Here is a 21,005-nt window from a genome sequence, read left to right as displayed (position 1 = left end):
CCATGTTTGCATGGTTATTTGATAAGAAATATTTCCACTGCATTGGATGTATATTGCAAGTTTTTGAGGATATAGCAATCACAAGATATATTCCATGATCACAGTTGTTACTGTAGATGATTATTCAAGAGTGATTTTCTGTAAAGATCTAATATTCTTCTGCTGAGTATTTGAAATTCTCACTCTGAAATGAAAAAATGTATTTTTGGTTTGAACTGCAGAACATACACAACGATATGAAGAGTAGGCCAGCATTCCGGGCTCAAAAGATCCAAAGCAAGGTGAGTAAAATTTCAGATTCCATTTCTAAATGTACTTGAAAACTTCAGACTAAAAGAACACAAATTTTGTGGGAATGCGAGCTCTGCTGGAATCCAGGGTTTTACACGAGTTGTGCAGGAGAATGAGATGGATTAGGGCTAAGGCTATAAAGGTCTATGGACCTTTTACAATCCACAAAGAAATGGTCAGGGAGCAACAAGAGTGTGGCTACTCCAGGAGGGAGGACAAACTATGAGCCAAGGGTAGTAAAATCACAGGCAGTGCCCTCACCAAGCAGGACATAGGCTACAGTATCTGAACAGGCCAAGGCTGGTGATAGTGACAGGCTCTGCTGACAGCCAGTCATCCTTAGACAAAGCAAGGTCCAGGGTCAACCCAGGAACTCCAGTCAGGAGACACCGCTACAACATCAGCCCAGGTCCATGCTGGAAGTCCAGTATGGACAGCAGGAGAATTGTGAACCCATGGTTTAAGAACTCAGCACAGGGACGGAACAATCTTGTATCCATAAATCACAGTTTCGATATGAGATTCTAAAGAACGAAGATTCCAGTTAATGACTGTCTGATATGCAATATACAATCTGTCTGGATGTTTGTCTTGTGTCCTTCAGACACAGTCAGGTCACAAAATCCACTATACTGATTGTTTCTCCACTAGGATTTCCAAGGTTTGGAGAACTGTAAATACAGAAAATGGTCTGTTCACTGTTAATGGTACAGAACATGAAAATTCAAGTTGCTCTCTCTGCAATAATTATGGTACAGATAATGTTTGCTCTTATATCATTCAATCTGTCACCTCTCATTTGTTTCAAGTTCATATCCAGGATAATTTAATGTGGAGACTGTGTTTGTATTGTGACCTCAAATACCTTGTGAGGTCTACCTACTCTTTAAAGCCATCTTTAAGTACATTGTTTGGGGTTCTTGTCCTAAATTCTTTGAGTTATCATCATTTTGCCAAGAAATAGGCAGGTAATTAATTTTTGTCCATTAAAATGGACAGCTCCATTCCAACTCTAAACGTGGAAAACTCAGTAATTCTACTCACTGAATTTCTAGGTGGTACCATGCATTTATTATCCTCAACGTGCCTAATTAATATGAAGTATAAAATATCCCTTTGCTTTTCCAGTTAGCTTATATATTTCAGGAGACCGCAGAACATATTTGCACATACAATATTTGCTTTAGTGATTCTCTGCATCTGTTTCTCAGCTACTCATTAAGTTGTTAATTTGGAGTCTAAATAGACATTTGGATTCTAAACAACTTGTCTGGACTTAGGTCAAATGTGTTGTGACTGAACTTGGTTTTCTGCAAGAATGATCCCAGTTCTTATCCCACTTGCACTGCTTTGTCTTGGTTCTGATCAGTTCCAATTATACACATCTGCAAAGGTGTTATTTTGTTACCTGAACAGTCTATGTGTTCAAGGAGAATTTTAACTGGAAGAGAGATTGTTCCCTTCCTCACGCAGTACTTATAGGTTGTCTAGAAGTTAGTCCTAAGGCAGTGCTCTGAAGAACCACAGAGCAGCTACAGGATCTAGTCCAACTTGTACCATGAAGGCTGAGAGTCACTGAGAACTTTGCTGCCTCTGTCTAGCAAATGGATATGGCAATTGGTAATACCTGCTGTCTTAGAAATATTATTAGGTTAAAACAGTGATTATTTGCAAAAAACTTTTAAGATCTTTGTGTGCTTATGATTTACTTTAATGTTTTTGGCCAAGTTGTTTTCCCTCAGAGATAGGCACACAAAATATTTAACTTTGGAAGCAGTTGATTTTCTTTGTTCAACCCAGATGGAATCCATGCACACTATGTATATGAGCACTGAACGAATGAAAGGAAGTGAACACATTCCAAGGGATTTGACATGGTCCAAGAGTGATTACAAATTTATAATCCACTTGGGGGACTTTGCTGATTTCTTAAGCAGCTTGAGTGGTTTATGAACAGCATGCAATTTCATTGTGAATGTCAGATTAATGCTAGATGAATGCTTTAAGCAAAATTTATGCTGTCTTAGGTCGATTTATTTAACCCATTGAAATGTTTTTATATTCTGTTTTATGGTTTACATTACTAACGATGGTATGTACATTCCCTTTCTTGACAGATTGACAATATACCTATTAAATTAAACGCAGCAGCTATTTTAAGAGAGGGTGCCCTCTATCAGCGGAAAATGGAACAGGAGCTCAAGAGGTACAATCAAGCGTCTTTCTCAGATTATTTTTCACATCCCTTGATACAGAATAATTAACCACATGAAAATAACCAAGTAAACTCCAAGTAAAGTAATATAAAGGATCTGTTGTAAGGCATTAGGAAGCTGTTCTATAAACATATAAACATTGCTGACAAAGAGAAAAGTTGTCTAAAATGAATGTCTACATTAAAGTCATTTAGCTGGAGATGCTGTAGAAGTGTGACAGTGTTCTGATTTAACACTCTGGGTAGTGTCCACTTGTAAAGCCCAATAAGGATCACTTGTTACATTTATTCCAATTCTCTCAAATAAATACTGTCCCAAATACACATTTACCCCTGTCCATTATAAAAGAAGCATATATTTTAAGCCAAATCATTTCATATACCTTCATTTTCTTTGACAGTTTCTGGGGAACTAAATGCCAGATTTGATAGTTGAACTTGTTTATCCGTATATAAAAATACCTGTCCATTTCTATCACAGTCAGCTGTCATGGAGAACTAAGAGCTTGCTGCTCCACCAGGCAAATGAGCCAGGAGCTGAGAGTGACAGCAAGGCATGTAAGGACAACATCCTGACAGCAAGTACAGGGATGGGCACACGCATACCTGCAGCATAGCTTAGGCAAGGACAGTGGCTGTTAGCACAAACCGAAATGCAGCTCCCGGAAAGAAAGTCATAGAATCATAGAATCATAGAATATCCTGAGTTGGAAGGGACCCTTAAGGATCATCAAGTCCAACTCTCGACACCGCACAGGTCTACCCAAAAGTTCAGACCATGTGCCTAAGTTCACAGTCCAATCTCTTCTTAAATTCAGACAGGCTCGGTGCAGTGACCACTTCCCTGGGGAGCCTGTTCCAGTGTGCAACCACCCTCTCTGTGAAGAACCCCCTCCTGACGTCCAGCCTAAATTTCCCCTGCCTCAGCTTAACCCCGTTCCTGCGGGTCCTGTCACTGGTGTTAATGGAGAAAAGGTCTCCTGCCTCTTGACAACCCCTTACGAGGAAGTTGTAGACTGCGATGAGGTCTCCCCTCAGCCTCCTCTTCTCCAGGCTGAACAGGCCCAGTGACCTCAGCCGTTCCTCGTACGTCTTCCCCTCCAGGCCTTTCACCATCTTCGTAGCCCTCCTCTGGACACTTTCCAACAGTTTCATGTCCTTTTTATACTGTGGTGCCCAGAACTGCACACAGTACTCGAGGTGAGGCCGCACCAGCGCAGAGTAGAGCGGGACAATCACCTCCCTTGACCTACTAGCGATGCCGTGCTTGATGCACCCCAGGATACGATTGGCCCTCCTGGCTGCCAGGGCACACTGCTGGCTCATATTCAACTTGCACACATAAGTCCACGCACACATAAGAATTTTCACAGCTCTTCCTCACACAGCTCTTTTCACTGCAGTCTGATCCAGTGGTGTACAGCTTCACCACAACAGAGCTGCCTTTGAACACAGAAAACTAAATCCTAGGAGTGGGGAACAAAAGGTTGCAGGTCCTTTTGGTGCTGTTAGGGCTCTGACATAAGGAAGCCTGACTAAGTGGCATAGGTTTTCAGCTGATGTTAATTAGAGAGAGATTGACTTCTGAATGTACACTGCAGATTGTATTCTATAACTAGAAATACAGAACATTTTCAATAATAATTTTAGCAAAGATAAAACCTATACCATTGTCATCTTGATTTAGTATTATTACTAATCCACCTAACTTAGCAGGCTAAGGACTAAATATTAGCATTTTAAATCCTGGAATGAGTGCCTAAAGTTGGATTTAGTTTTTGGATCTAGCAAATTTTGATATATGGATCAGGATTTTAGCAGTAAGATATTACACATCACTCAGGTTGTGCTACCTCCTATCATTAACAGCTGTGTATGCATATTGAGTTTTTTTTTTATACAATTATACATGATACTGTTCACTCTATCTGGCAGAATTTTATTCCACTTGGTAAAGGAAGAGATTTTCCCCTCAACTTAACACTATTTTATATTCATGAGATGTAATCTTCAGCTGCATTCAACAAACAGCACGTACATATATATGCATTGGGGAGCAACAATAAGGCACAACTCACTGCATTTTTGTGTCTCTGCCCAAATTCTTGGCTCACTCAATCCTCTGCTGCTGGACTTTGAGGGGCCTGCTGCAGGGCTTTGCTATGCTTCTCTCTCAATCAAGCACAAAAAATAAGAATGTGGTTTTGCTTAATTGAATACTTCTTTGCCTCGTTACATGTTATAGGATTATTTAATTGGTACAATACAAAACAGATAGAATTAAGCAGAGAAAGATTTTAGTTCTCTATGTTAAAGTGGCCAAGAAGACTGCCAAAGAGAAAAGTTTCTTGTTCTTTCTACCTCTAAGCAAAGTAATCCTCTGAGAAAATGTACATACCATTGGCCTGATTCTTCTTACTCCTTGTGAGAATACATATATAAATAAAGTTAGCCCTCTCCTGGGGCTTTACTGTTCTGAAAAATTTCACACCCTCATGCACTTTTTTCCTGCCCAGCTTTCCCAGGCTTTCTTCATAGTAGGATCTCCTCTTACACTGGAATTAAAATGCATTTGTGAAATGACTTAGCTACAACCACCTTTTTTCTTTGGAGAGATCAAACACTTTATGTCACAACAAACTGATAGAAATGTTTTACAAACCAAGGCCGTTGCTGGAGAGCCAGATCCCTACTATGGTATACTCTTCTTTCACTCTTGCAGAATTGAAAATTTGCTACGAGGGGCTGGAGACCCATCTGAATTCTTGGAATGGCAAAAACAGATGCGTGGTAAAGATTTGAAGGAGCAACTGGCTGAAATAGAGTGTAGGAGGCTTCAAGGGAAACTGAGTCATGAAGAGGCAGTTTTAGCCCATCAGAATGTAACTCAAGAAAATAAGAAGAAAGCTGATCTAATGAGAGAAGAGGTAATACATATAGTGTTGTTCAAATTTTGCTTGCATTAAAGCAGTGCAAAACTTACCATAGATATAACTAGATATAATATATATATATAACTCTTATAATCAGTTATAAAAGTTCTGTACAATGTCTTTACTCACGGGAGTCTGCAAACAATTAAAAAATACTGCTATAGCTTCCAGACACAGCAATACTTATACATCTAAGCATTTTTTACAAGATTTTGATTTGACTGGTAGCACTTCTGAGTTCAGTTGAACAGTTTAAAGCATTTTGCCTTATATTCATGTCATTGTGAATATTCTTTCTATACAGATACTGAGATATTAAGCACTGTTTGTAAAGAAATCACCAATATATGACTAATTTCATTATCTTGTTAAAATGAGAGCCACAAATATAAAAGAATTTGCTTTCTACAACTGATATAATTCAATTTACTTCATATTATCTGACATGCCTGGATCTCTCTTAGGGGAAAATTCAGACAGGGAACCCTCATTAGATCTACATACATGAAAAATGAATACTTACACCAAGAAGTACCTCTCACACATTTTACAATCTTGCAAATCACATTTTTTCCCAAAACCTTGTTAGATCTTTTCATTTTTTTTCCCAAACCCCAATACATTTCTCGTGGTTTTCCTATAAACTAAGCAAATGATCAAGGAATCACCAATACTATAGACTTAATATTTTTAATAGCCACTATCACACATGGTGTCCACTGCTTTTCTTGTCTCATCCTGATTTATTGCTATGCCCATAGGCTGGCCAGTACTTTTGGCCACCTCTCACAGATGTCTCAGTAGTGTCTCAGGAACTTAGGATTGGGACACAAAGGTTTTTGTAAAAACTATACTACAAAAGGGAAACGTTCTTAATGTGGTCCTTTTCTGTCCTTTAAAAAAAAAAAAAAAAATCTGAACCTTTTTTGGCATTATGTCTATCTAGACACTCTGTAGCAAGAACTTAAAGTGAACCCTAACATGTACAACTGTGCATGGTATGGTTGGTCACACCCATTCCAAAATGATTGTAACTATTATATTCACCTTGATTTCAGGGCACGTATGTTTTATTTTTAACAGAAATATCCCCATCTATATTTATCTGGGAATGTGCAAATCAGACTTGCTCTAACCTCACCAATTCCTGGCAGCTCCCTTCACTTTCCAACAGATGCGAGCAGGGCACTCTATCCATGACCAACAGCTGTCATGGTAGCCTCCCTCCTTCTTTTAAAACTCTAGTATTCCATCTAAAGCAGAAAATACAGAAAAGAATGTTAGAAAATTGTTTTCTGCTTCCTGTTTGTTTTGTCTGGCATAGAAAGGAACGTGATCACTAAAAGTGGACTTTCTGTACGTTACAGATATACAGCTCAGGCCAAAGAAGATCCTGCAGGCATACAACTGTCTGTGTATTAGACTGGCACTCTTCTTGGTATCTCAAAACCAGATCCAGAGATGACTTTTTTTGTCTACTTTTAGAAACATATGGGAGAAAACCCTGGGAAATTGCAGTACAAATGTTATGGAGGGCTGTGGTGTGAAACTAAAAGGTAGAGAGGGATGCATTAAAACTGGGTCTTTATATTGTCCCCAGCCAAAGTCCTTTGCTGCTTTTGTGAAAGATGTAGTGCTACGAATCCATTTACCTTTGCACTGTTTCAATGATTTGAGGCTCTCAGATCACCAGTTATCAGTAATTTTATTAACCTGTTTGTCTGGGATTTAGAAAGCAGAGCTGATGCACCAGTATGCAGAGAAACGTCTCCAGGAACAGAAAGAAATGAGGGAGCTGGTGGAGCAAGTCGTGGAAGGACACAAGAACGCAAAGCAAGCAAAACTAAAGCTTCAGAAATACAAACAGCAGATAGGTATTTATATATTGCCAGAAAAAAAAATAAAGAAAGAAATAAAAGAAAAAGAAAAATAGAAAGAAAAAAAAAAAAAGATGATGCCAAATGTCCCCAGATTATTTTATTTTAGTGGGGTAATTACAATGTTTACTGAAAGGAAAGGGAAGCTGAGGCAAATACTCAGGATATACATTCCCAGAAATGTAAGCATGTGAATGCCAGTAGCAGGTTTGTAATGGGTAGATCAGAAATTCTAAGCTACTGCTCATGGGAATTACTCTTTGTTTAAAAGGGAAAAATACAGCACTAATGTTCTGCAACTGGTTTCCCTTCCATCTAAAAGCAGCATATGTGAAATGACTGTACATTTTGTCAAATCAAGTTTTGAAGCTCAGCTTCTTGTGATTCATACCATTAAGAGAGGATTTGCCTAGCAACCACTCTGAAAGAATCATAGCTCAAGATTATTGTCTTCTCCAGATAAGACAGTCTGGAAAAGAAGATTGTAGCTGAGGAAAGAAAAGAGATCTCCCAGAAGGGCAGGATCACGAGGGAGGAGGATGTAGCACCTCCAAGACAGACCACTCATTAGGATGAAGAGAAATGATGTTACTCATCCTCCATAATTCTTAAAGAAAATTCTTCAGTTAATGCATCAGCGAATGAAGTCCAGGCAGAAGGCCATTCTGACTGGCATGTCTGTACTTACTACAGTGCAATACCATCTTAACCTCTGGTGTACAAGTGGGCTACCTCTGTGCATATTTTAGTGAGCAGAAGACTTTTCTCTGCTTATCTTACTCCGTACTTGAATTTGAGGGGACAGAGAGAGTTAGCCAGTCTAAAATGGTCTAGCGAAGCCTACCAACCTTTGCAATTCAATGATTTCTATGATATATATATATAGCTTGAAAAACTATGAATGTTTGATACTGTATCATATCCTTTTATTAAATAATGAAACAGTATACATTAATTAGAGCAGAAATTAGGATGCAATAATTCAAGTGTCTTTTTTATGTATGTATACAATATGCTTCTGTGTCGAATAGAATGATAGATACTGGAGGTGGGAAGTACTCATTTGTTTCTCTAATCATTCCTCCCACCAATGACAGATTGTTCCCTCAAGTACCTTTAGATCCGTATTATTATCGTTATTCACAAATGCGTATGAATTTTCCTCCAGATGGACTACTTGTTAAAATATGCAATCAGCTAACAGAGATTAGTTCTTTTCTTTCAGTTCAGGAAGTTAGTGAAGAAAATCGAGAACTTCTTCGGCAAGCTTTAGAAGAAGAGGAGGAGAAGCTTCGGAAAAGATGTGAATTAATTCAACAAATACGAGCCATTGAATCTTTACCAATCCTTAAACACAAGTTTGTTGATTTAACTGAGGTAAGCCCAAAAGGAAGAACTACAGTTTTTACATAGATGCATACTGTATGTGCTTCACATGTTCAGAGGAATTGTGTACTGATATATCTCAGCCTGCATGCGTAGTGTTAAATACAAAATGGCCCCACAACACAAAGATTAGTTTTGAAATGAAACTTTCACAAAGTTTATAAAATAAAATTTTTACCATGAAGAATATTGTGAAGGTAAGTGAGATCTTACGTAAAACTTCTCGTGGTAAGTGAAATCTTAGGCCCTTTGAACTTTCTTTGAATTTTGCCAATGGTATCTAGGTTTCCCAGCGTCCTTCAGAAAGAGACTACAAAGTGATGACAACGTGTGCTATCCACCTTCAAAAAGTCACAGATTCGTCAATCCTCAGTAAGGACTGACACAAAAAACAAAGTGTGAACTGATGTACTGTTTTTCATAGTGCTGTGTTGATTGCCATGGTAATTGGCAAAATTAATTTCCTGTGCTTTCAAAACTGTCAACATTCAGGTACACACAAGAGATTGTCTGGAGAACCCAAACCTGCTGTTCTGTTACAATGTACTGCGCAAATGCCTTGTCTGCGTGTGGTTAAGTCCACAGTAAATGTATCCCAAACTTCTTGGACTTACTATTGATACACAACTAATATGCCTGGTACTGGGCTTGGCAGTGGGCACTTTTGCAGAATTTCCAGACTTAGTCAACATCTAGAAATCTGTTATCCTACCACTAAACTAGAAGCAGAGTAGCTAAAAGATACTCTTCCATTTTTCACACCCAAATTAAAAAGAATAACATAAAATAATATAAAATGACCCCACCAATTTTAAATATAATCATTTTGTTTTTTTTTCTTGCTTTTTTTACTAGTATTCAAATGAAGGTAACAAACTCAAAACCATCCATGGCTAGTCTGCAGAAACCATACAGAAGGAACAGGTCTTCCTTCCATGGGGCTGTTCAAACAGTCTGTATGATGCTTTAGTTTTATCTCCTGCTTCTCTGAAGAGAACTGAGACATTCACTGATTGTAAAGCTACCTGCTGTATTTGCAGGCTCCAGATAAAGCACCCATCTCATTTATCAGAATTTAGAACACATTTAATCTTAAGTGTGAAATAAGTGAACGATAATAAAACCAACTCCCCAGATGTCAAATCCTCCTTTACTCTCTTTGCTTCTCCACCCTTCCAGCCAAAGAATGCAATTCTCCTTTTTCAAACCCAGACTCACTCCAGCCATCCATGGAGAAATAATACTGAAACCTAATAAAAACAAAACAAATAAACAAAAAAAAAAAAAAAAGAGAGAGAAATAAGTGAAGAGTACAAATAATTACTTTACACCACAGATATTGTAAACTGTCTTCATAGAAATAGCAGAAAGGTACTCCAATCTGTAAGTCTTTTACTGCTCCAGATAGAGCTTCACATTTTGTCATCCCTAAACAGAGCCCTTAGCACGTGGTCTCACTGCACAGTTATTACCCAGATGATTCAGTCACAAGATGTAGGCTGCAAAGTCATAAGATGTAGGCTGCAAAGACACAACAGTATAATGTATTTGGATGTGGAAATGTCATTGCTTCTTCAATCACAATGGTAAAATGGTGCAGGTTCTCATTCGGGCAAGTGAAGGTGATTGGAATGTCAGTACTTTTTTATTTGTGAACCTAGTTCATTTCATTGCCACTTACAGTGGCTGTCAACCCTTGACATAGATCTTCCGCTGGAATCGTGTTTTTTTCTAAGTACAGATATGGCTTTAAGTGCATTTTCCCATCCAGCTCATCTGAAAAGACAGCGGAAAAACATAACTGGTTTCAAGTCATACATGAAAAAATCATTTGAAATCAAGCTTATGCTATTTGTAAGGTTACTGTAGTGTAAGGTTGCTGGAAATGGGCTGGCCATACAGGTCATATTGCAAGTATAAGAGAGTCAAACTGAATGATATCTCAGCTTATTTCACAGTTCCCTTATACTCGCTATTGCGATGGCTCTCAAGAGTCATTTAGCATTCTTTTGGTGATAGCTTACCCTATTTTTTTCTTTCTACAAAAGGCTTTTTCAGGCTCAATTAAATTAAGTATGTGTCCATAAAATTCACACTCATTCTCACAATTTTTAAAGTACCCAGTCCTTAACTTGATGGCGCTTCAGTTGCCCAAGTATCAGCATTATCTACTGCACAAGTATAGAACCTTTCTTATTTTAGGAACCACTTCACTGAATATTTTTGAAATGCACACACTCAAAGTATTCACCTCTACCATTCTATGCTTCTAGGAAATTCTCTTCCCTGGGCCTTTTTGGTTTCTGCTTACGATGCTCACACACAAACAGTGGGACGTATTTGTTGTAAAACATTTTCCTTTCACTTTCTGTGAATGCAACTCGGTGGTCATTGCGTAGCTTATTATTAAATTAGAGGCAAGGTATTATAGCATTTACCATTTGCAAATTCACCCTAAATTGAAATTTGAGAAGGAGATAAATGATCGTTTATTGTTTCAGTAACCTATGGTGTTTATGAATGGTGTTTACATGTCTATGAAAAAGATGCAAAAAGAAAACTTTAATATTGAACTCTTCCATCAGTCTTCTTCTGATGTTACTGGTGAGCAATGCTTATTTAGGTCATGTTCAGTAAACATGAGGAGTGTGGAAGCAGAAACCACCGAACTAAAACTGAAGAGTCAAGCTTTAGGTGAAAAAACAGTGAGGTGATGTTCTCTTCCTACTTGCTCAACTTCTGAAGCTTTAGGAAGAGAAGCTGTGGGGACCAAAATGGTAGGAGAGACTCTTTGAAATGTTGGCGAAGTCCCCAGGGATGGCTGCCCAAGGCACGTTCTCCTTCGCTGCTGAGCTTGTATCATCAGGCTCTCCAGACTAACTCAATACTGAGCCCACTTAAGCACTATTGCTGTAGCAGCAGGTGGTTAAGCCTGGTTCTTTGTCTTACTTGGTGTTTTTCTTCCCACTGCCATTACTGTTTTCTTCATCTCTCTCATCTTTCACCCAGATTCATAGACTTGCTGCTCTGAATAGCCACAAAATGCTCAGTGAAGGAAGGGTTCCTGACTAGGCTGCTTAGATGACATACTAGGCCAGAGAAGAGGGACTGGGACCACGTCAGTTCTTGCAGCCAAACAATCAGAGCATGTATCTTTGACAAAGCACCCTTCTCTTTTTCTTTTCCTTTTTCTTTTCCTTTTTTTCCTTCACATTTTGTTTTGTGAAAAACCCAAAAGCAGAAAGGTAAATAGTGTTCTGTCAACAAGCAACTAAGTATTCAGTACAAGGGCTTTTTCCTGCTAAAAAGGATTGTTTGAAAACACAAAGGCTCTTTTAACTGAATAATTTCCATTAAAATGATTACCTTGATTTTTACTTACATAGATTTATCATTACCACTTAATTTCAGTCTTAGAAATAAATTTGGAGGAGTGATTTTTCTTTTATATTGCCCTCCCCTAGTTCAGCCTTTCCAAACCTTGTTATTAATTCTCTATGTTCTATGTTCTTAGTTCTATGGAACTAAGTAGACCAAGGCCTTTGTAATTAAAATCTTAATGATTATATCACTCTTAATTTTGTACAACTTTATCTGGTAAGCATCTTGACTTCCTGCACCCATCATATGCATTCCATTATAACATGCCATGGTACCAGATATGTACCAAAGATGTGTACCAAAACTAGGTTGATAGACAAAAGAAAGTTAGCTGATGTGTCAGGGGTGAAATTTTCCAGAGAAAACTGCAGAGAGGCTCAATATTCATGGGGGTTTGTGCAAGTTTTCCTTTTATGCAGGTGTATAATTGCGTTGACGCAGGGAAAGGGAGAGTTTATGTAAGAACAAGGGCTGAAAACTTCAAATATATACAACTGTTTAGAAATGATCTGTCTTCAGATGTAATCTAAGGTGCAGAAGTCTCTCATTATATCTCAGAATCAGGCTCAATATCCCTCTGTCCTGATTTGGGCTGGGATACAGTTCATTTTCTTCCTAGCAGCTGGTATGAGGCTGTGTTTTGGATTTAGGATGAGAACAATGCTGACAGCACACTGATGGTTTAGGTGTTGCAGCATGGTGCTTACACTAAGCCAAGGCCTTTACAGCATTTCACACTGCCCTGCCGGAGTGGGCTGGGGGTGCACCAGGAGCTGGGAGGGGACAGAACCACCACGGCTGCCCCAAACTGGCCAAAGGGACGTCCCATGCCATAGGACGTCATGCGGAGCAATGAAACTGCAGGGGCTGCTCTGGGGGGGGATGTGGGGTCACTGCTTGGGGACGGGATGGACATGTGGATTCACCAGTGGGGTGGGGAGCAATTGCATTGCACATCACTTGCTTTGTATATTCCTCTGTCACTGTTATTACTACTGTATTCCATTCTTCTTCTGACCTATTAAACTCTTACCTCAGTCCATGAATTTTAACTTATTTCCAAATCTCTCCCAATCCCACAGAGGGTAAGTGAGTGAACAACTGTGTGGTGCTGAGCTGCCTGCTGGGTTAAACCACTACACATTCTCATTGCAAAGCAGATTTTAAAAAGCTTTCTTTAAACATTTATGTTTGAATAATTTAAATTTGGGCATTTTTTTGAATTTGCTGTGTACAAAGCATTTTTTATTCCATGTCTTTTCAGATAAAAATAGTAGATGCCATCATAGATCAAATCTGTAACATGGAAATAGATAAATTAAAAAAAAAAAAAATCCATGTTTTTGAGTGTAAGGTCAGTTCTAGTTTTACAAACTTAGAAAATATGCACTTTTACACATTTCAAAACTTGTAATGTCTAACTAAAACTAAAAGATAGGTCAGCTACTATTTTTCTGGACAGCAAATGTATTTATGTCTAATGTACGCTATATTTCAGTGCTTTCGCATGAAATGTTTTGTGAGCCTTGTGTTTTTACACATACAAAAGATGAGCTCTACACCTCAAAAACAGCTTGTAAATTACAGTTAGGTTAGAGCCATGCCTGTCGTTTTTGAAGTCAAAATGTGTTCAGCATGATTTGGAACACAATCAAAATATTCTGGTTTTAGTCATTTACTCTCCCCTTGCCATTTACCGTGTTATTTAAACCTATATTTTGTATTTCCTAGACTGGTGGCCACGGTTTAATTTGTGAAATGTCAATAGTGGAACTACGTGAACGCCTCGCTCTACTCAGAGAAGCACAGAAGGCAGCAGAGGAAGAGAAGAGAGACCAGATAATTCATGAAAAACAAGCTAAGGAACAACTTCTTCTAGATAAACTGGACCAGATTTCTGTGTTCAGAGCAGAACTTGGACGAGCGGCTGCCTTAAAGTCAGTATAAAACAGCATACGACATTTAGCACATTACAACTATGTTAATGTTTTGCTAGCCCCTTCAGAATTTAAAAAAAAAAAAAAAAAAAAAAAAGGCAAAATACTGCCCTTTTATAAAGCAGTGTGATTTCTGTCAAAGATTACACTGGGACCAGGATTTATTCTTGAAAATATTTTGCATCAAATGTAACAAATCTTTTTCATCAGTTTGAATTTGTGGTTGAAGATGCTCTATAGGCTAGTGTTGACAGCATTGCCTCAGGATTGGGAGCCAAACTTGTATCTTGTGAAAGATGCTCTGCCTTTCTTCTGCTCCTTTTCAGTTAATCAGAACTAATTTGATTTTATTAAAATCATTCTAACTTGCTACTAAAAGTGGCTTCTCATTTTCATCTAAACCAATACACTAGGGCTATAGTCTTCTTCCTTGAATTTCATTTGTTATGTAAAAGGACAGGCTTTATTTTGGAAATTGAAGATATTTTAGGAAGGAGATTTTCTGATAATAATAATAAATTATAAATTAAATAAATTATAGCAGTAGATCAAAGAGAAAAATCTTTGCTTACAGGCTCTCTGATCAAATTTTGTATTCATTATTCATATTCATTATTCATTATCATATTTATTATTCATTGTCATAAAGGATCCATAACCATCATAGATGGTTACATATGCAGAAGACAGGTCCCTTCCACAAAGAATTTAAAATCTAAGTTGAAACTATTTGCAAATAGATCTGAGCAGGAAGAAAGCCCATGTGAAAGTATAAAATATGGCACACCTCTTGATCTTATGCCATTTTTAATGCATCTTGACTATTTGCTATTTTTTGCAAGTTTTCTTTCACGTTTTTTCTTTTGTGAGTTAGATAGTTTAGTCCTTGTCTTGCCATATTTATCCTGCAAGCCGGTGTTCAGGGTGGCATTTTGCAGACATATTCTATCAGGCTAAAAGCATGCGTCTTTAGACATGTCTTAAATTTGTGTTTATCACTTAGATAAGAGTTCAGTTCATGTTATTGGTTTATCTTCCAGTTCTAAATCCCAATCACAGCAGGCAGTATTGATGTATTCATTCAAATAGTTTTCACCGGTCCCAGCTGTGATTCGGTTTGCTGCTGACAGTTAATCTCCAAAGAGTGAGGTGTTACTGTGTTAGTACTCGGGAGCATAGTTTAATGAGTTTAATGAATCAATAACTGCAGCTCCAGTGGATTGACTGCATAGATCAGTGAACTTCTCTTCTACAGCGGCTATAAAGAGAAGACTAAGACTAAAGGACCTGAAATGGAGTTAGAGCTGGAAATAAATTCCCATCTCCAAGCATTCAGTGTTGTGAAAGCCTGTGGGAGCATTTCAAGTCATCCTTTTCCACCAGAGATTCGAACTAGGCATTAAGAACTTGTATACCTTATAAAATGTGTTTCTTGCAGTGAGCACTCTAATAATCATTTGTTATGGTAGATACACAGTTTGTGCACATTGCATAGTGCTGGTTTTCTTTAATACAAGCTCTTTGCCTTAATTCAAATCTAAAACTCTTCTGATCCTGAAATAAGCTATGCTTGAATGCGAAGTTAACTTTGATTCACTCTTTGTCCCGACATATTTGAAATGTTATTTAGAACAGACCACCATGCCAAAGATGGTAGAATCTAACTGAAATTAAACTCTGAGTTTGCAAGCTTCTATTCAGACTCGTGATAAGGAATACAGGAATATACTTTATTTTAAGGGAGCCCTGTTTGCTCTCCAAATAAGGCAAATATAAAGTTTTATTATAGATGTTACAAGACATTTTCTTTCATGTCTCATAGTTTGGGAGCATTTACATGTACTAGGAAGAGGCATCATCAAAGCATACTAGAAATGTTGTTCTTCAGAAATGTATTTAATGCATTATCATCCAGAATGCAAATCTGTGGTGGTGTTAATATGCAGCATGCTGGCCTATTTAGGAGTGCTAGACACTTTGCTGCAGCTTTTGTTTTTCTCTAAACAAGCTGTAGGCTTCATGTGTTAAACCTGATATACAGATCCGGACTCCTGAAATTTCTATCAAGTCAATGTGAGTGATTAGTTGTTTGGCTTGTATTGATATACTGCACAGAAGATGTAAAGAGCAAATGATTGTGTTTACAGAATTAAATCATAATTACAGGCATAGAATAGCAAATCTTACCAATGGTGCTCATAAGATAGCGCTGTGCATCAACAAAAAATTACACGTTATATCTTCGATTGTATTATGTTGAAGGCTCCTGCTAATCAGCTGAAGTGTGATGGCTAAGCTTTTCCCAACAAATGTGCTTTAGTTAGTGTCAGCTGGAGTTTAATTGGGTCCCTACCAAGCAGGTTCCTTTCAATATCATTTACAAACAGACATACATCAACACAAAAGAAGCACATTGAGCAAGCATATAATGAACTATATTAAACAAAATAGGAAATGGAACATGAAAAATTACAGAGACATCAGCCTTTAATAGACTGCAAGCCATGACATCCATCACAGCAGTAGCTTTGTGAGTGCCTGCAGAACACTTAAGAATCAATTTAGGATGTACGCAGGACGTCCCTTTAATTGCTAGAACTTCACACAGCTTGAAAATCAGCACTGGCATATGAAGTGGACAAACATTGGAGTTCTCAGCTTTCAAACATGAACACCAAAATATTTATGACCATTTGAGTACATGCTAATGTACTATGGGTATGTGCCTGTATGCTTCAGATCTTTCAGTCTAGTGAGGCTATGTCTATATTGCAGGTAATTAAACTCAGTAAGAATCAAGCAACAGATAAAATCAGTTGGTGCTGAGGCTCCCTCTGTCCACATTATCTGTGGTTTCGTGGTTTTGCTTTGGGTTAGATTTAGATTTGGGTTAGATTTAGATTTAGCCTGGTCTTGGGGCTGCATGTTCTCCCCATTCGTGTGGTTTAAAGCTGTTTAGAGGAAAGCTATCTGACAAAACTTCTCATCCTCAATTCCTGGCTCTCCTGCAAGCCCCTCTAGGAAACACCACACTGTTTTATTGTCTCTCACATTTTAGTGTCTCACATAGCTGACAGTAGCACATCCGTGCCCCCCAGCCACTGCCACATATGCGAGGTACACAGAAGCCAGCTGGGCACGATGGTGCCTGCTGCCCAAGCCTCCTCCCCTGTCCAAGACAGGACAACATCCAGATGAAGGCAGCAGCTTCTGCTCCAGGGTGACAATCTGAACTAACACCGGGTCTAACATAGTGACTAAAGGCCTTCTTGGAGTTGGAAAGATGTGATAGAGGAATGCCTGCCATGCTACCCCAGTGCGTGGCTATTGTTTCAGGTCTTCAAAAACATAGCCTAGAACACTGAAAAAAGGCTGAATGATTAGCAGTATGAGGGACCTGGGTTTGGTATTTTGTAATATTTGTGATTTCATTCATTTCACAAATTTCGCAAGTACTTAGGGTGCCGTATGTGATTGCAGTAGGGAAGTAAGATTTGTTTTCTCAATCCCTGCTGCTGGTAATCAGTTCTTCACTAGCTTGGAAACAGTAGGCAGAAATTCATCAGCAATGATGGATCAGCAGCATAAACACCTGAAAGGAGGCTGTAAAAAGATGACGTCAGGCTCTTAGCGGTACCCTGTGTCGGGACAAGAGGCAATGGGCACAAAAGGAAACACAGGAGGTGCCATCCAAACCTGATCAGGAAGCTCTTCTGTGCTGTGTGGGGGACAGAAGTTGCCCAGAGAGGTTGTGGAGTCCCCTCCTTGGACTTGGAGAGCTTCAGAAGCCACCTGGATGTGGTCCGGGGCAGCCCTGCCTGAGCAGGATTGGAGCAGGCGGCCTCCAGAGGTCCCTGCCTGCCTCCAGCACTCTGCAGTGCTGTGGGTGAACACTGATTATACAGCTTGATAATCTTTATTTCAGCTGAGGAAAACAGAGTAGCAGTCACTTCCCCACCTGAAATGAGGTGCTTAGCAAGTTAATTGGTTTGGAAGAGAGCCAGGATTTGAATGCTGAAATCCCTCACATTAGTACAAAACCGTAATCAATCTGGCAGTAGAGTATGCTTAAATATGAAAATAATGGCTCCCCTAACAGTGAGCTGTTAACAGATACATTCATTTTCCTCATTGCAATAACTAAGATTATAGAGTGCAGGACAGATAAAAGACAAAGAACTGTGAAGTACAGACAGCCCAAGCCACTGAGACTGAAAAAATGAGGAAATAGCAAAAAATTGTATTGTTTATTGCAATATGAGGCAACCATACTTGTTTAAGTTTCCTTCTGCTGTTAAAAATATACTTCTATTTGTTGCACAACACAAGACTGCTATTTGTAAGGTGAGCATATAAAACAGTCCTAGGTGCTTAAGTGATATTTTGGTGCCTAGAGTGGTCAGGTAGCTATTTGTACTCATCTGCTGCTGGTACTGAGTCAGTTAGGAGCTGTCATGCATCTATGTCACAGTTTCAGTGCACATCTGGAGTTTGAGAATGTAAATGAAGGCACTGCTTGGTTTTCAGGCGGAATCCCCCGAGCAAATCTACAGACTCCCCATTTTCTAAACACAGCTGGGATCACCTAACCTGGCTGTTCCAAGGGCTGTCATCTCATACAGGGAAAACCTTTAGTGCTGAGTTGCTTCTTCAGTTCTAGGCCAGATGACCTTTGGACCTAGAGTCCATGTGGCCAAATGCTAAAACTGCAGGGCAGATAAATAATTACAAGGGATAGGTAAATAAGAAGAACCTGGACTGCCAAATTCCATTACAAATTGTAAAATGTGAAGTAAAAATATACTTTTTTAAAATTCTTTATGTTATTTAAGGAAATCACTGAGAGAATGAGTATGGGATGTGAACTTCAGTTTACAAAGCCTGGAATATTTTTCTTAAGTAGAAAAGACACATTTTACCCATCACTGATGGAATTGCTCTGCACTTATCACAGTGAGCCAAAGTCTTCCTGCTGTTGATTGTATGCACAGTATGCACAGGAAGTGAGTAGAGAATGAAATGAGTAGTAGATAAAAAAAAAAAAAAAGTTTTGTTTTGTTTTTTAATCCATATTCTGTTGAATCTCTCATTAGTTCCTTCCCCTCCTCCTTTAAGTAGTTCATACATACACCCCACACTACTACTAACCTCCTTGGGCACATACAAGAATCTCATCTCATTCCTTACCACTAAAAGGTAATTTCTGACAAGGTCACTAAGCAAAACCTAGAGTTCATTAAATCATTTCAAATACATATGGACATTAAAAGGATTGCATATTTTTTTCCAAAGAAAAATATAGAGATATATTTTTGGTCTTATTTATGGCAGATTCACAAAGAGGCAGAAAACTCTTGTCTGAGACCAAAAGAAAAGACACAAATTCTCTCTTGGACCAAAGATTTGACAATACCTTTTAGGAACCAAGACCATTCTTAAAGACTGCTTTTTATTCAAGTTGTTTATTCAATACCAATAGCTGATAAATATAATAATAATAATAAATGATCTCTGTATATGTTTTCCAGAAATTACCAGATAATTTCCTATTGAATCTGGAGAAGATTCTTCTAACCATGTACTATCCTATTCTGAGTAACTATTACTTTGCTTCCCATATCACATGGGGAAACAGAAATTGTATGAGATTTTGCTGTCTTGAGTCCTAAAAGGTATTACCTGGCCATCACAAAAAAACAGGACTTCCTTCCCCTCTCTGACTTTCCATTAGGATGTGCTGTGGTATCTGAATATGTGTGGGACTGGCTGCTTTTTGGAACAGAGTAGATGGCTGGCACATGCCTTCGTGTTGAAGAGGGCTGAATATCAGTCTGATGATAGCCAGCTATTCACAATGTTAATTCATAAGCAGCCGCTGCTCCATGATGTTAAACCTCTTGCTGTTTTTCCTGTAGTGGCATTTACAAGAATCTGGATTTGCATGTAATGAAAGGTTTTGTTGCTTATTCCCACTGACAATATTTAATCATCAAGTGTTTACATAAAAACCTTATTGTTATATTCTGCTATATCCCTTGGAATGCAACGCCTTGTTACAATGCAAGGAGAAATATCCCGTGTTCTCAATTAGATTAAATGATAGTACATCATTTCTAGACTTACAGAACAGTGTTAAGGATTAATCTCGGTGTCACAGAGTGTGTCACTGTATCAGGGAAGGTACAGAAGTGTTATCCCATCCAGACTGCATGATGCAAGCAGCACAATTCAGGAAGTGTCTCAGGGAAATGAGAAACCAAGCTAAACTGCACCCCTTTTTTAGAGTTCACAGTCACATTTCAGAATGTATCATGAGTCAAACTTCCCCTTCTTCCAGTTCCTGAGGATTTGGGGGACCACAGAACAGAATGGCTGCTCTGGGGAATACCTGCTGTTATGAGGATTTTCTGATTAACAAGGATAAAGCTAGCAAGGCAGACAAAAACATCTCTCCCGAGGTGAAATAAGTGTTTGCATCCCTGGAATCTTGATAAAGACCCTTTTTAAGGCAAAGTGGTGGTTTTAGCATCAGAAGAAAAACCTCTTCCTTCATCCCCTTCCTCCAGCTCCTTGAGAACCACAGCATGGTTAAGGTCGGAAGGGACCTCTGGAGGTAATGAGAAGAGTGTGCCTTATAAGCTTATATACTTCTATGCCCAGGTGATGATGAAACAGTTCTGTTGTAAAACATTTCTAAGGGGCAACCTGTGAGTGAAATTAGTCCTGCCACTCACAGAGCAGCAATTCCAGTACAGGCTGAACATGGTCCCAGTGCACTTTGCTCTTGGTTGTTTGGAGTCCTATTCAGGTTTCCCATAGTAGCAATGTAACGTTGTACTACTGCAGCATAAAAGGACCTTGGAGAACACTCCCCTTGCCAGCTGAGAGAAGACATCAGATCAAACCTGGTGATATATGAGGTGTATTCCTTGGTGGGTCTGACACTTCCTTTAGCACTGGATTTGGCCAGAGAATGACAACTGCT

The 21,005-nt window shown here is 38.7% G+C and overlaps 1 protein-coding gene across 1 annotated transcript in view; it reads left to right on the top strand.

Annotated features, from left to right (window-relative positions):
- Positions 1–21,005, top strand: part of CFAP99 (cilia and flagella associated protein 99) — a gene marked incomplete at both ends in the record, with an annotated part of 54,436 nt that overhangs the window by 30,079 nt on the left and 3,352 nt on the right. The window contains 6 exons of the mRNA XM_082759503.1: positions 222–281; positions 2,409–2,497; positions 5,229–5,433; positions 7,172–7,313; positions 8,542–8,693; positions 13,815–14,020. Coding sequence (XP_082615629.1) covers positions 222–281; positions 2,409–2,497; positions 5,229–5,433; positions 7,172–7,313; positions 8,542–8,693; positions 13,815–14,020 — 854 coding nt within the window. The remainder of the gene's footprint in view (positions 1–221; positions 282–2,408; positions 2,498–5,228; positions 5,434–7,171; positions 7,314–8,541; positions 8,694–13,814; positions 14,021–21,005) is intronic.

The sequence above is a fragment of the Aythya marila genome (genome assembly GCF_965140915.1).
Source record: "Aythya marila genome assembly, chromosome: 4".
In the NCBI taxonomy this organism is placed as follows: Eukaryota; Metazoa; Chordata; class Aves; order Anseriformes; family Anatidae; genus Aythya; species Aythya marila.
The sequence above is the reverse complement of the archived record's forward strand: the minus strand, read 5'-3'. Positions and strand labels throughout refer to the sequence as shown.